The sequence below is a fragment of the Aotus nancymaae genome, unplaced genomic scaffold (assembly GCF_030222135.1).
Source record: "Aotus nancymaae isolate 86718 unplaced genomic scaffold, 86718_ANA_hifiasm-v0.15.2.pri h1tg000058l, whole genome shotgun sequence".
NCBI lineage: Eukaryota > Metazoa > Chordata > Mammalia > Primates > Aotidae > Aotus > Aotus nancymaae.
This window is the reverse complement of record NW_026988472.1, coordinates 34886551-34902082: the sequence shown is the minus strand read 5'-3', so window position 1 is coordinate 34902082 and position 15532 is coordinate 34886551. Positions and strand designations below refer to the sequence as shown.

At 43.1% G+C, this 15532-nt stretch overlaps 2 protein-coding genes across 4 annotated transcripts in view; one reads left to right on the top strand and one right to left on the bottom strand.

The window, feature by feature from the left end:
• Positions 1–12672, bottom strand: part of APOO (apolipoprotein O) — a 74750-nt gene extending 62078 nt beyond the window's left edge. For 2 of the 3 annotated variants that reach the window (XM_064364444.1, XM_064364446.1), the window contains exon 1: positions 12429–12656. In XM_064364444.1, the coding sequence (XP_064220514.1) occupies positions 12429–12437 (9 nt within the window). In that variant the 5' untranslated portion in view covers positions 12438–12656. Of the gene's footprint in view, positions 1–12428 lie in introns of all 3 variants that reach the window. The other variant, XM_021670470.2, reaches the window with a different exon arrangement.
• Positions 12673–13039: 367 nt separating this feature from the next.
• CUNHXorf58 (chromosome unknown CXorf58 homolog) overlaps positions 13040–15532 on the top strand; it is a 30011-nt gene continuing 27518 nt past the window's right edge. The window contains exons 1-2 of the mRNA XM_012448898.2: positions 13040–13114; positions 15319–15457. Of these exons, the coding sequence (XP_012304321.1) occupies positions 15339–15457 (119 nt within the window). The 5' untranslated portion in view covers positions 13040–13114; positions 15319–15338. The remainder of the gene's footprint in view (positions 13115–15318; positions 15458–15532) is intronic.

Here is a 15532-nt window from a genome sequence, read left to right as displayed (position 1 = left end):
GATTGCACCAAATTTTCTGAAAATGTCGTACCAAGGGTATATCTGAATACATCCAGAATGGAGTCTAAAAAGATATTAGGGCCAGGCACAGTGGCTCATGCCTGTAATCCCAGCACTTTGGGAGGCCGAGGCAGGTAGACCACAAGGTCAGGAGTTCGAGACCAGCCTGACCAACATGATGAAACCCCATCTCTACTAAAAATACAAAAATTAGCCAGGCGTGGTGGCGCAAGCCTGTAATCCCAGCTACTCGGGATGCTGAGGAACGAGAATGGCTTGAACCCGGGAGGCAGAGGTTGCAGTGAGTTGAGATCGCACCATTGCACTCCAGTCTGGGTGACAGACCAAGACTCCATCTCAAAAAAAAAAAAAAAATTTTAACAGTAGTTTTTTATAGGTGGTGATATTAAAGATGATTCTTTACTATTAGCCATATTTCCTGAAGTTTTTACAAAAAACATTGGTTTTATAACATGCAAAGAACAAAAATGGCTGGCTCCTGAGGATATTCTAAAGAGTTTGCCACAAAGTTTGAAGATAATTCCAAATGAGGAAGAAGAAAAATGTTTTGACCAGTGATAAGAGTTTTTGGAATAAATATATTGACAGTATAATTAAACCTATCCTCTCAAAATGACTGTTCTGATGCATTCATTTGAATGTAAAATTTGGAAGCACTCATACTTTAACAATAACAATAAAAGCCACAATCATTTCAATTTGTTTCACAGCAAAGGAGGGTATAAAGCCAAGAATTTCTCTCCTTCTGTCACTCGGGCTGGAGTGCAGTGATACAATCATAGCTCACTGTGGCCTTGAACTCCTGGGCTCACGCAATCCTTCTGCTTCAGCCTCCCAAGTACCTAGGACTATGGGTTTGATGGAGCATACTCAGCTATTTTTTTTTCTGGTAAAGATGGGGTCTCACTGTTTCCCAGGCTGATCTTGAACTCCTGGCCTCAAGCAATCCTCCTGACTTGGCCTCCCAAAGCGCTGGCATTACAGGTATGAACCATCATGCCCAGTAAAGTTCAGACTTTAAACAACATGAAGAAAACCTCTTCCCACTATGACAAACACAGAACTATTTTATGAGCAAATTTTAATTCTTTAGTTCTGTACTACAGTAACTGGTATTTCCTAGTTCTTTCTCATCCACTATAAACAGACTACAATCTAAAGAGATAAGCAAAGAAAAAAATGAGGCTGTTTTCAAGATTAATATTATCTTTTTCTCACAGAAAACCAAATTCTAGTTTATCTTTGGAGGGCAGAATTCACCACAAAATTAGGTCAGCAAAGCAAACAAAATGTTTCATCTGCAACTGTTTCATTTTCTACTCTTTAAAAATAGCTATTAGATTTTATAAAATTCATGTACAAAAATAATAAACTTGTGTGATAAACAGGAAGAAAACCTCAGGGCCAAAGAATGAGATAACTGTTCATTTATGCAGGTTTTGAGGCATCCAGTTGGGCTATACTGGTTTCACAGACTTGGAACACAGATAATATGTAATTTATCAGGTTCAAAATTTATTTTGAACTTCCTCATCCAGACAGAAATTTACTGCTACCTAAAACTCCAATACATATATGTACACATACATATATTCTCTATTAGAAAGGAATCCTGGGATCCACTTAATCTTTTCTGAATTAAGGGACTATAGGGAGGAAAAAATCGCAGGGGAACATTTACTTCAAGTTTAGCTTTTCAAATGCATCTATGTTTTCAAGCAACTAATAAAATGTACATCATTTAATAGGAGAGCTATTCTGTCCAAGTAAAATCTATCTGGGCCAGACATGGTGGCTCACACCTGTAATCCCAGCACTTTGGAAGGCTGAGGTGGGTGGATCCTCTGAGCCCAGGAGTTCAAGACCAGCCTAAGCAACATGGTGAAATCCCCCTCTACAAAAAACTAGCTGGGTATGGTGGAATGTGCCTGTAGTCCCAGTTACCCAGGAGGCTGAGGCAGGAGGATCATTTGAGCCTGAGAGGAGGACGTTGCAGTGAGCTAAGATTGTGCCACTGCACTCCAGCCTGGGCGACACAGCATGACTCTTGTCTCAAAAAAAAAAAAAAATCTATCTAGACACAGGTTTCGTATCTCTATCTCTTTCTTTTTTTTTTTTTTTTTGAGATAGGATCTCGTTGTGTCACCCAGGCTGCAGTGGCATGATCACAGCTCACTGCAGCCTCAACCTCCTAGGCTCAAGTGATCCTTCCATCTCAGCCTCTCAAGTAGCTGGGACTACAGGCAGGCGCCACGACACCCAGCTAATTTTTGCATTTTTTGTAGAGACAGGGTTTCACCATGTTGTCCAGGCTGGTCTCAAACTCCTGGGCTCAAGCAATTCTCCTGCCTCAGCCTCCCAAAGTGCTGGGATTATAGGTGTCAGCCACCACGTCGGGCCTAGACCCAGGTTTCATATCTTAATAGACTACCACGTGCACAGAGGACTCTGAACTCACTAATGAAAACAGCCTTCAACTTCATCTCAGTTATTCATGTGTGTTTTTCTTCTTTAAGGAAAACTGTAAACCTTTTCTGAAAAAAAAAATCACGTATAAGACGCAATTCAGTTGATGACCATCTGACCTCATAATGAAAATCTGTGCAAAAATAAGGAAAAAAACAAGAAAAGTAAATGTCTGGACTATACCCAGCAACTTTAACAGAACTCCCAAATGGTGTGACTCCACAAACAGGCTCAGTACTATTTGCCAAGTGAGGTAAACCATCAACAGACAATTTAGGAAACTTCTTGGAGCCCTCATAATCAGTTTTTGCTTACTTACTCACTCACCAGTCTAACCCATGTCACATGAATCAGCAGCACCTCTAATAAGAGAGGAAACTCATTTCAGCAAGCACAAAGAAAAACAGCCTAGTTCACAAGGACTGACGTTTGTGGAATGGGGAAAAAGAAAAAGGAACCTTTATTAGTTAGTTTCATATATCCTATTTTAAAAGACTGTTCAGAAGAAGGAATAGACATATCTGAAAAAAGAAACTACTGGGAATTCCTCCACACTAAGGCAATGGACATGCACTTGTGAATCTATCTCGTTCCCACAGAGGGGGCTCCTCATCGTCATGGAACCAAACAAAGAAGTCCTTAAGCGGGAGCCAGTGTGGGCTTTGAATAAAACACGCTGCATTGCTTCAAAGAGCCAGAAATAGGAAGACAAAGAGTAACTGTACTTAAAGTGCCCTTAAAACAATATTCACTCAACATTCAACTATACTATCTATAATGCATAAAGCTCTATCAGGAAAATATAGCTTAACAATCAAAGTTATAGGCTTTCAGCATGTTGAAAACCCTACAACCTTGCTCTATATTCCTGCTTCTCCAAGTTTTAGTGAACACTGAAAATAAGTTTAAAAACCTACTACACTAAGAAATTGGCACTGATTAAATTTTCTAACAAAACTGGCATGAGGCATGCAAAAGTTAGAAAAAATTCAGCAAAAGTGAAAAATAAATAACTTCCAAATTCCGAAATATATCTTTAAACTGGGATTTTTTTGCCCCTGAAAATATCTATATAAAGTTTCATGCTGTATGAACTAACCGTAAAATTCCACTTCAGCATTATTGGGGAAAATCAACTGATACACTCTTTCAATTCCTTTTTTTAAAGATCTTTTGGTACTTTCTTGTGAAATAAGTCAAGTCTAAACTTTTTGAAACAGGTATCTTTGCTATTGAGATTTATTATACACCTAATAACTTGCATTTATACATCTAATTTTTAATGTACCATACAAACAAATATGAAAGTTCATTTCCTAGCCTCTAAGAAGTTCCAGTCTAGCCTAGAAAGGACATAGGTGTGGAACATGCATATATTTAGATTATAGATTAAACCTTTATGTCATAAAAGTCTATAAACAGCAGGCCTCATGGGGTAATCAATTCAGTTATCATAAATGTCTGGTACATTATCTACTCTTCTCCACTGTCTCTCTGATCTCCCCATTCTTTTAATGTATCGTTCTTCTACTTCTTCCTTCTCCTCTTCCAGTGTTAGTTACAACTGTGAGGCTATTTGCATTTTAGAAGTAGATAGAAGAGTCCTACAATGTCCTGAGCAGAATTCATTTTCAAATGAGAAGTGAAATAACCCAAGTTTGATTCACTTTTCAGAGTCGTTAAGTACAGAGAGCTAACCTGCAAGCATAGATCACTTCAGTGGACAAATGTGACACCAAAAGGCACAGAAATCACCTTAAATTGATATAGTGCTTTGTAGTTCATGGTTCTTTTCACATATTATCTCATTTGAATCTTCCAACAACCCTGTGAGATACGGAGGCACATATTACTATTCCCACAGGATCATGATCGGGGACGCTGAGAGATTAAGAAATCTCAACTGGCCAGGCGTGGTGGCTCATGCCTGTAATGCCAGCACTTTGGGAAGCCGAGGAGGGTGGATCACTTAAGGTCAGGAATTCAAGACCAGCCTGGCCAACATGGTGAAACCCGGTCTCTATTAAAAATACAAAAACTAGCCGGCGTGTTGGCACATGCCTGTAGTCCCAGCTACTCAGGAGGCTGAAGCAGGAGAATGGCTTGACCCGGGGAGGCTGAGGGTGCAAGTGAGCCAAGATTACACCACTGCACTCCAGCCTGGGTGAAAGAACGAGACTCCAGCTCAAAAAGAAAGAAAGAAAGAAAGAAAGAAATCTCAACAAGGTCGCTCAGCCAGAAACACAACTAGAACCTGAGGCTCAAAAGACTGCATCCAGAGCTACAGAGCAGTTTTTTCTTCCTCTTTGTGATCTACTGACTCAATTCACTGAAGGGTAAGAAAGGAAAAAACAAAAACAACCAATTAGTTCTGCACATAAAAAATGTATTTATGTGAGTAAAAATGTAGTTACTACAATTCCTCAAGAAGAATTCCCTTGAAGATGCTTAAATTGTTAGGGAAAAAAGCCTTTATTATCCTTCCAAATACGTGGCTTTTAAAATAATACTCAAGTATAAAAGTTACATTACTCTTCCAATTTACAGACAATTTTCCTTTTCCATTTAGCGTTGTAATTCTCCCCTCAGTCTGTACTAGTAACATACTAGTAACATGGCAAGAAAATTAATTTCAGGAAGACAGGCATTACACCAAGCCACAAAGAATGTGTGATGTAATAATGCTTTATAGCCATGGACACGTTCACTCAGGTTCCTCAGTGTGGTGAGCTCTGAGTACAGGTCACGTATTTTCCCTTGAGGAAGGAAGTGACACAGACCAGTTTTCACCAGGCCATCTTCTTGCCCTGGAGGCTTCAGCTAGCAGCTGACGATTTCCCAATTTCCAGCCCATGTCTCTTGCAGGAAAAGTCCATACCCTTGGGTTCTATATCAACTGATTTCCCCCTCCCAATGCCCAGGTATTTCAACAAGCCCAAACTGTTCAAAACCATCACCTCCCACTCAAGCCAAACTCAACCTTCTTCCACTTTCCCATCTCAGTGAATAGTTCCCACAGTCAAAAGTCAAAAGCCTGGGCACCATCCTTAATTTATCCTTCTCCCTTGTCTGCCACATCCAATCGACTACCAAGTTTTGAAATAAAAAAGACTTTTGGAGAGCCCCAAGACTGTGCACTACCGTAACACTATCTTAGCAGCCTCTTATGAGATGCCAACTAAAAGTAACAGCTCACATTTCTTGAGCCCTTACTTTGTGCCAAGCATTGTTCTAAGCTTTGGGTATGAATGAATTTAATCAACAAAGTAATTTGAAGTTGGTAAGCATCTCATCCTTGTTTTACAAATAAGGAAGCAGCTACAGAAAACTTTAGTATCTCCTGCAAGGAATACAGTGAAGTCCAAGGTCTTAACATTGTTCTGAACTCTCTCACATTTCTGTCCTTTCTTCTGTTTAGAAGGCCCTTTCAACCTTGTCTGCCTAGCTCCAAAGGTCAGCATAGGCACGTTCTTCTCTATAAAGCCTTGTGATGCCCCCTGCCGGCACTCTTCCCTCTAAGTCAGTAGTTCTCAAGGGTGGCTGCTTGCTCCAAAAACTAGATGCCTAATCCTACCCCTAGAGATTCTTGATGTCATTGGTATAGGTTCTAGACTGGGCACTGGGACTTTTTGTTTGTCTGTTTTGAGATGGAGTCTCACTCTGACGCCCAGGCTGGAGTGCAGTGGTGTGATCTTGGCTCACTGCAACCTCTGCCTCCCAGGTCCTGGTTCAAGCAATTCTCCTGCCTCAACCTCCCAAGTAGCTGGGATTACAAGCACATGCCACCATGCCCAGCTAATTTTTGTATTTTTAGTAGAGATGGAGTTTCGCCATGTTGGCCAGGCTAGCCTTGAACTCCTGACCTAGTGATCCCCCCCACCCTGGCCTTCCAAAGTGCTGGGATTACAGGCTTGAGCCACCGCGCCCAGCCACATCGGGACTTTTAAAAGCTCCCCAGGTGGCTCTAATGTGCAGTCAAGGTTGAGACCCACTGCATCATAATGGATCTTTAATGTCTGTGCTGGTAAATGCATTGTGAACTTCTGAAATGAAAGTTTCACAATCACCTTGGGGGAGCGTTTTCAAAACTAGTGGTTCCTGGATTCCACCTAAAAAGTCAGTCAGAACCATGGGTAGGGGCTTGGAAACTGTCTCCTTGAATAATTCTGATGTGTGGCCAGGTTTGGGACATCTCTCCTAAATAAGAACTGGGTCCTTTCACTTGTACCGACCAGGGTCCAGCATGATGCCCAGCCCATAGTTGGACTAGGATAAAATCTGTGTAACGAAAGAAATCTAGCAACGCGAACCTGTGTATATGTATTCAATATTCAAACTTCCTGCAGCAGCTCAAGGAAAAGCTGCTTCCTACAATGGAATGCAAATACTGGACAGCGTTTCAAATGTGTTTTTTAATCCACCAGTGCCCCCTAGTGACCTGAAGATGAATAGCTATTTCAAAACATCAGTATATATTTTAACTACAGTATGTCTGATAGTTATGTGCATATCTTAATTAAGTATAAATTTTAATTTATACTAGGCATCGGGACTTTTTTTTGAGACGGAGTCTCACTCTGTCACCCAGTGCAGTGGCGCGATCTTAGCTCACTGCAACCTCTGCCTCCTGGGTCCTGGTTCAAGCAATTCTTCTGCCTCAGCCTCCCAAGTAGCTGAGATATATAAATTATATAAAAATAAAATATAAATTTTTATTAAAATATGCACATAACTAGTCAGACACATTATACTTTTACTTCTAACACCTATACTATTAACTCCTTTGCCCTCCAGTTCCAGTTGACCCCAGCTGTTAACTCCTAAACCCGGATCAATCCTACTATTTACTCCATCCCCACTCGGCACCAATATGCAGGAGGAACGCTCTCAGCAGAGCCCTCAAAGGGTCTGGCCTATCTTCTTGTTCCTTGATCAGTGCCTCTCCCAAATCCCACCACACTCATAAAACCATCCATCTCGAAAACACAAGAACCATTCATCTACTGATTTGCCTCAATTCCTGCTCTTCAAAGGGGACCAATGAAAACTACAGAACTTGGGAGCTAGCTAAAAAATGGAGAATCTGAGGCCGCATCCCAGACCTACTGAATCGCAATCTGCATTTCAACAAGAGTCGCATGCCCATTAAAGTTTAACAAGCACTGGTTCACAACTACTAGACCTAACATCGATATTTTATGACAAATATTTTGTGACACTCTTTTGCTATCCTGAAATAAAATTCAGCACTAACCTACATGCATAAGTCCAAAAAGTAAGTCAGTATGCTACCACAGTAGCATAAAGGTGAATAAAAAGGAAAGATTTATGTGAATTATATTTCAGTATGCAAATGTTCAACACAACTAAAGACATAAAGAACAACCCTAGGCCGGGCGCGGTGGCTCAAGCCTGTAATCCCAGCACTTTGGGAGGCCGAGGCGGGTGGATCACGAGGTCAAGAGATCGAGACCATCTTGGTCAACATGGTGAAACCCTGTCTCTACTAATACAAAAAATTAGCTGGGCACGGTGGCGCGTGCCTGTAATCCCAGCTACTCAGGAGGCTGAGGCAGGAGAATTGCCTGAACCCAGGAGGCGGAGATTGCGGTGAGCCGAGATCGCGCCATTGCGCTCCAGCCTATCAAGAGCGAAACTCCGTCTCAAAAAAAAAAAAAAAAAAAAAGAACAACCCTATTTTCAGTTATAATTTTTGCAAACTGAAAAAAAAAAGAATAACCCCACAAGTTTCCAAAACGTACCTTAAGGGGCTCCTACCATTCTGCAGAGAACCACTGGTCTACAATCCCTCGAACCTTTCTTTTCGTTCCACCTCTCCCTCAAAAAGCTGAGGTAGTCTCTCTAGAATCCTGACTGAACATCTTCTAGTTATCATATTCTCTCTGCTTCCCTTAACAGTCAAGCTTATCAACAACCATAGTGTCCATTTACTCATCCCTCAGTCACCAACCCACGTTAACCTACCCTTCACTTCCATCAGTAAACTTAAAGTATAAGGATCACGAAAGCTTTCCCAAGTGTCCAAATCAATGAACACGCCTCATTACCTAGCTTTTATCTCTGTCATGGACATTGCTAGTTGCCTACCCAGTCTCTATTCTCCCTCTTCCTTCCTAAAAGAACTCTAGTGTGTTCATGAATGCATTCCTCTCCCCTGTGATGAAGTGACGCCACCCTGGGTTGATCCTGTTTAGTCTAACCCAATCAGATCATGGCATTCCTCTGACAATTGTATAGGGTCAGACAACTGACCTAAGTTGGTCCAATCAGACTGAAGGACCAAGTGTGGGAGTTTTTCCTCTCTCTTCCTCTTGCTCTAGAAAATGAGAAAGTGTGTATGTTACTGGTAGTCATCTTGTAACCCTAAAGGAAACCAATCTGACTGTGGAAAGCCAAGAAATGGGTCCTTGATGATACTACTGCCCAACTGAATCAGAGCCTGGAATTCATTCTTCCTCGGGACTTTGTGAGATAATTTTCCTTACTATTTAAGCAATAGGGTTTTCCCAGCTGAAAACATCCTAACATAGCCATTTCTCCTTGAAACTTTTCTCCCTTGATTTTCTAAACATCACTCTTTTCTGCTCCTACTTCTACTTCTCAAGTCTGGCCTCCCCCTTTCCTCCACCTATTCCTTACATTTTGGTGTCCTCCAAAGTCTGTTGTGATCTTTTCTACCCAAAGTACATGTTCACCTGAAATAATCTCAGCTTGGCCGGGTACAGTGGCTCACGCCTGTAATGCCACCACTTTGGGAGGCCAAAGCAGGCGAATCATGAGGTCAGGAGTTTGAGACTAACCTGGCCAACATGGTGAACCCCCGTCTCTACCAAAAATACAAAAAATTAGCTGGGTGTGGTGGCGGGTGCCTATAACCCCAACTACTCGGGAGGCTGAAGCAGAATAGCTTGAACCCGGGAGGCAGAGGTTGCAGTGAGCCAAGATCACGCCACTGCACTCCGGCCTGGGTGACAGAGTGTGACTTGGTCTCAAATAATAAAAATAATAATAATCTCAGCTCCCTGTATCTTCCCCTTGAAACATCAAAATTGAGCTACCAGGCCGGGCGCGGTGGCTCACGCCTGTAATCCTAGCACTTTGGGAGGCCAAGGTGGGTGGATCACCTGAGGTCAAGAGTTCAAGACCAGCCTGGCCATCATGGTGAAACCCCATCTTAAAAAAAAAGAAAAAAAAATTGAGCTACCAGCACTTCCCCCAATGGAATACCACGGCTGATGTTCCCCAGCTCATGTACCTGAAGAACTACCTGTCCTTCGAAATTAAATATAAGTGTCCTGTCTGTGAAGCCTTCCCTGAAGTCCATGGTTTCTTTACCTTTTTTTGTGCCATGGACCTCTCTGGCAGTCTGTGAGCCCTATGAACCCCTTTTCAAAATAATGCTTCTAATTGCATACAAAAAAATGCCAACTATATTGAAATAATCTTACTTTTTAGACTTAAATATCTGACATAAGCAGTATGTTCTTCTTTATTAGTCCACTAAACAAAAAGATCTAGCAGTGAGTCTTATAACCACCATAGTTCTGAAGTAGTAATGAGCATAAATGATATTTTGAGATCTGCAACAACTGTAATGTGATATGAAAATGTCTGTGACTTGTGCTGGTACTGTGGCTTCTACTGTTAACAGGTACTGCTAATACTACTGTGGTTTGATACAATAGGAGCTTGTTAAATGAATGGCCCCCAGTGAAGTGTATCTACTCATATCTATGACATTGTGTAGTTCCCCACCACATCAACTCTGAACTTGGCTACGTTACTTGTTTTGACATCAGCAAATATGATGCTGTTTGTGCCTTGGGACTTGCCCTCTTGGAACTCAGTAACCAGGTGAGGAAGCCCAAGCTAGGCCCATGGCAGGGCACCAAGCCCCCAGACATGGGAGTGAGGCCAAATTCCAGTCGAGCCACCAGTTGAATTCAGCCACTGGGAGACACCAGCAGAACTGCCCAGCAAACCAACAGATTTTGAGAAATAATTACTGTTTTGGCCAGGCGTGGTGGCTCACACCTGTAATCCCAGCACTTTGGAAAGTCGAGATGGGAGGATCACTTGAGGTCAGGAATTCAAAACCAGCCTGGCCAACATGGCGAAACTCCGTCTCCACTAAAAACACAAAAATTAGCCAGGCATGGTGGTGGGCACCTGTAATCCCAGCTACTCGGGAGGCTGAGGCAGGAGAATTGCTTGAACTCAGGAGGCAGAGGTTGCGGTGAGCCGAGATCCAGCCGTTGCACTCCACCCTGGGAAACAGAACGAGACTAAAAAAAAAAATTCTTGTTTTAAGGCACTGGTTTGCAGTGATTTGTTACCCAATAATAGATAACTGAAACATTACTCATATTCACAACTAAAGGAAGTGCTCAATTTCATTTGGAGACTGATGAAGATAAATTTATATTTTTTCCCCCATCAGCGTTCAGGAACCCCCTGAAATATATATGCAGATCTTCTGAGGAGCTGAGGACCCCAGGTTAGGAACCCCTGGTGAAGCCAAGAGGATCTTGCGCTCCTTTTTACCTTTCTACATTGTTGGTACACATATAGTTAAACTGGCCACAGCATATCTTTCCTTGTTGCAACCCTGAAATGGAGCTGAGCTCCTAGCACATAACAGGTGTTTAACACACAAATTTATCAAATGAATGTTGATTATAAGATTTGTCTTCCTAACTAAACTGTGAGCTCCCTGAAAACAGAATAAGAGCAAATACCAGGCCTTTTCCAAGTGCTTTACACATACCAACCTACTTTTTATAACAACCCTGTGTAGTATATGTTATTACCCCAATTTCACCAATAGTAAGATAGGCACAGAGGAAGTAAGTGACTTGCCCAAGGTCACACAGCTAAAAGGTGGCAATGCCAGGACTAGAAGGCAGAATGCATGTTCTGATTTTACAGCCTTTACTAACGTACATTGAGGAGCTCAATGTAATCAAAGTACCCATCCCCTCGGCTGGTGGCCTCTTGGGATCGTAGGGTAGAGTGAGGCCAGCTCAGGTCACTGCGGGGTTCGCGGCTTTAGTTGCCTGGCAGGGTCAGGCAACTAGGAATCAAACTAGGGTCAGCTCAAAGGAATCAAATGTTTGTCCCTTAATGAATTTTTAAATGAATAATACAATTCTGAGATTTCATTAGCACTATTTTATGGGTACTATGCTTCTTGAAGACTCAATTTTGTAGATTAATTTCTGGTAGCCTGTGATTTTTTTATGACAAAATACATATAATTTACTTTTTTAAAAGTAGAATAATGGCTTTATGCTAAAGTGCAGATTTTCGAAATTAAGTCTTCATTGTAAAAGTCGATTTTTTTCAAAGGGCACGAGTTCACAAAATGCAGGAAAGGGGGGGTCCACTAGTCCATATTAAATAATGTTCCCTGGGGAGTGGAGCAAAGCTCCAGCTTCCCTGGCCGCCCAGCCGTCCCACCCCAGCCTCCCTCCCCAATACCCTGCACAACTTCTCCTAAGATGACCCTCCCCCACCCACACATCAGGTTCTGAAACCTGACCCTGCCAGGCAACTAAAGCCGCGAACCCCGCAGTGACCTGAGCTGGCCTCACTCTACCCTACGATCCCAAGAGGCCACCAGCCGAGGGGATGGGTACTTTGGGGGAGGCACTTTAAATTTTCAAAGTGTTTAATTCACGAAAGCACAACCCAAAAGGCCGCCCCCACCCACTAGGGGGTCTCCCGTCTCCACCCAGTCGCCGCTCATCCCCAGCAGACCGGTGAATGAACCGCGAGGCCGGGACGCAGCTGGCCCAGTGGCGGGAAAAGCCTCGGGGTGAGTCGGGCCTGGCCGGCGGAGAGGTCCCAAGAGAGAGCGGGGAGGGCTCGAGCGGCCGGGAGGGGGCGGTGACAGCTGTGACCCAGCTCCACGCTCTCACCTTGAACATGTCGCTGGCAACGGTGGCTCCGGCAGGGTCACCCCGGCCTCGGCCACGCCCACTATGGAGAGGTGACTACGGAGGCCCGATAGGGCCGTGATTTCTCCAACCGCAAGCAGGTCGTGGTGCGGGTGGCGGCCGTACGGGAAACTCGGTACTGCGAAGGCTTAGTACAATCACCCCGTTCTAGAAGCCGCGTCGCTGAGCCGCAGAACGTCGCGCCCCGGGCGGCGGATGAACGCAAGACCCGCCCTCCAGGAGGCTCCGCCCCTGCGCCGGCGGTTGCTAGGCGGCAAGAAAGCGCCGGCTCTGTGTGGGCGGTACGCGGAGGCGCGAGGAGGGAGGTGCCCGGCGTCGCGCGGAGCTGAGAAACTGCCTCCGCCGCCGCGAAACTGCCTCCGCCGCCGCGAAACTGCCTTCGCCGTCGCGATTGGGCGCTCAGAGGCGTGGGCTGGGATTTTTGTGAGCACAGGTTGCCGGGAGGGGGCGCTAGGAGGGCCTGGGGCGGCTTCGAAAGCCTCGCAGCCGGAAGCCGCCTGTTGGCGGACTGGATTTACCTTACAAAAGGTTTTAAGATTTTTGACCGTTGACTGGACGTTTCTCAGGTTTTAAATTTAAACTAACATACTATATCCTTTAATCGGAAAAGGCTCAGAACTTATTTTTTTCCCTTTAAGAAACAAGCGGTAAGCCTCCTCTCTGGGAATCAAATGTTTGTCCCTTAATGCTTGTAGAAGTCAATGATAATGGCAATAATTATCTTATTAACTAGAGTAACAAGCACTGATACAGCATTTAGGATGTGCGCAGCCCTGATCTAAGTTCTTTATACACATTCATCTAATCTTCCCAACGACGGAAGTAGGTGGGCATGATTATTATTCCCAATACATAGATGAAGAAACTGAGGCACGGAGAAGTAATTTGTACAAGACCACACAGAAAGTGGGAAGCTAGGATCCAAACCCATTAGTCTGCCCTTGAAACCTGTGTTCTAGCAAAAACAATTGTTGCACTGTGTCATAATGAGGATGTATTTCCTATTTCATTCTGTATTTCTGCTCTAATCCTATAGAAAGTGTAAGCCCCATCCAGGCGGGCATCTGGAAAAATTTGGAATTTGTACAGTGGCATGTCACTGCCCTTCAGCCAAAACCCACTAGGGACACGCCTGTAGTTTTTGGGTTTCTCATTGCTCCAAGGAAATCGCACATGTAGGAACACAGTGACATATTTCAGTAAAAGAGTGTTAGAAAGATTTATTATAGGATTTGGGCTTTGGTTCGGTGATTTTGGGGCGAGTTCAAGGAAGCAGGAGCTTTGCTCTGGATTGGGTGTTGTTAGGAAGCAATGGTAACACCAAGGCCCAGCTGTGAATGCCAGCCATCTCCCAGATGTTAAGGGCTGCTTTTTCTTAAGAGGATTGTATATTCCAAGGCATCCCCAAGGAGAAATTTTTTTTTTTTTTTGAGACGGAGTCTTGCTCTGCCTCCAGGCTGGAGTGGTGCGATCTCGGCTCACTGCAACCTCTGATTCCCCGGTTCAAGCGATTCTATTGCCTCAGCTTCGCCAGTAGCTGGGATTACAGGCATGTGCCACCACGCCTAGCTATTTTTTTTTTTGTATATTTAATAGAGATGTTTCACCATGTTGGCCAGGATGGTCTCGATCTCCTGACCTCGTGATCTACCTGCCTTGGTCTCCCCAAGTGCTGGGATTACAGGCGTGAGCCACCTCCTCCGGCCCAAGGAGAAATATTGAATAAACTCAGAAGGCTCTCTGCAGCACAGTGTAACATCACACATACATAAAAGTGTGAAACATATTGAGAAAATAGGGCAGAAGTTCCTAATTCAGGGGTTATGTGAACTTGGGGGAAAAAATGACAACTTCATTTTCACTAACCTCTAACTGAACTTTGTTTCTTTCGATTAAAGTGTAGACAGCAAACCACAGTATATTAGCATGGATGATAAAAGCAGATATTTTCATGCTACATTGCAGTCATGTTAGAGATCTTGAAATATGCTCATTACTACCTCAAAAATACAGTAGTTATTAGAGCTCATTTAATACATTAAGAAGACACATTTACTGTAATTTTGTTTTTAAAAATATTTTGATAATTTCAGTATAATGGGAGCACTTTGTAATCCTATGTATTTTATGTTATGCATTTTTATCCCAATTCTTAGAAGAGATCTGTCCATAGGGGTCCATGGCACCAAAAGAAATGATAAAGAGCCCCTGGTTTAGTAACAGAGACCAAGCTGTGACTAAGAATTTGGGAGCTGCATCCAAACTGGAGTGTTACTGCATCCGAATTGAATGCTTTAAAGAATAGAAAGTTGGAGGTGGAATCAGAAATTTAGTGTACAGCCTCTCACTTTACCAAGGAGGGAACTGAACTACTGAGAGGTTAAGTGACTTGCCCAGAGTCCCACTGCTATTTGATGATAAAACTGGGACAAAATGTTTTTAGACAAACATGTAAAAACCCTCCACTGTGCTAGGCACTGAGGAAGCCATAGTTAACAAGATGCCTCCTGCCCTCAATGAGCTTTTTGGTAGACAGCTGGCGAGTGATGAGATTGAATTATTGAGCTACAAAGGTAACTCCAGGTGCAGTGTGGTAGGTCAATGAGAGGAGAAAAAGACTGGAGACAGACCAGTTAGAAGGCTATGGATAGATTTACTTGTCTTTTCCATATACCATAAAATATTTTTGGTACACAAAGAATGTAAACTGTAAGCAACTTTAAGAGATCCATGATGCCTTCCTTTTTAAAGAATTCAGAATTAGTACAACAATCATATGGCACTTGAGTCTTGTCCAAATGGTGTCATAGTATAAATTATGACCTCAAAGGCTTAATTTATGTACTTTCAGATTACTTCATTGGAGGGAAAATGAATCGTTCTTCAAATGCAACACTTAAATGTATTCTGAAATCAGGTACTAGAACCTCAGGAAAAGCTCACAGAGCACGTTTTGCAAGTGTACCAACCACAGGATCATCATTACCATCGTAAGTACCCATATTTTGCCTTGTGTTACTTTCCACAACTGTACAGTTTCCAAACAGTACTTATCCAGATAACTT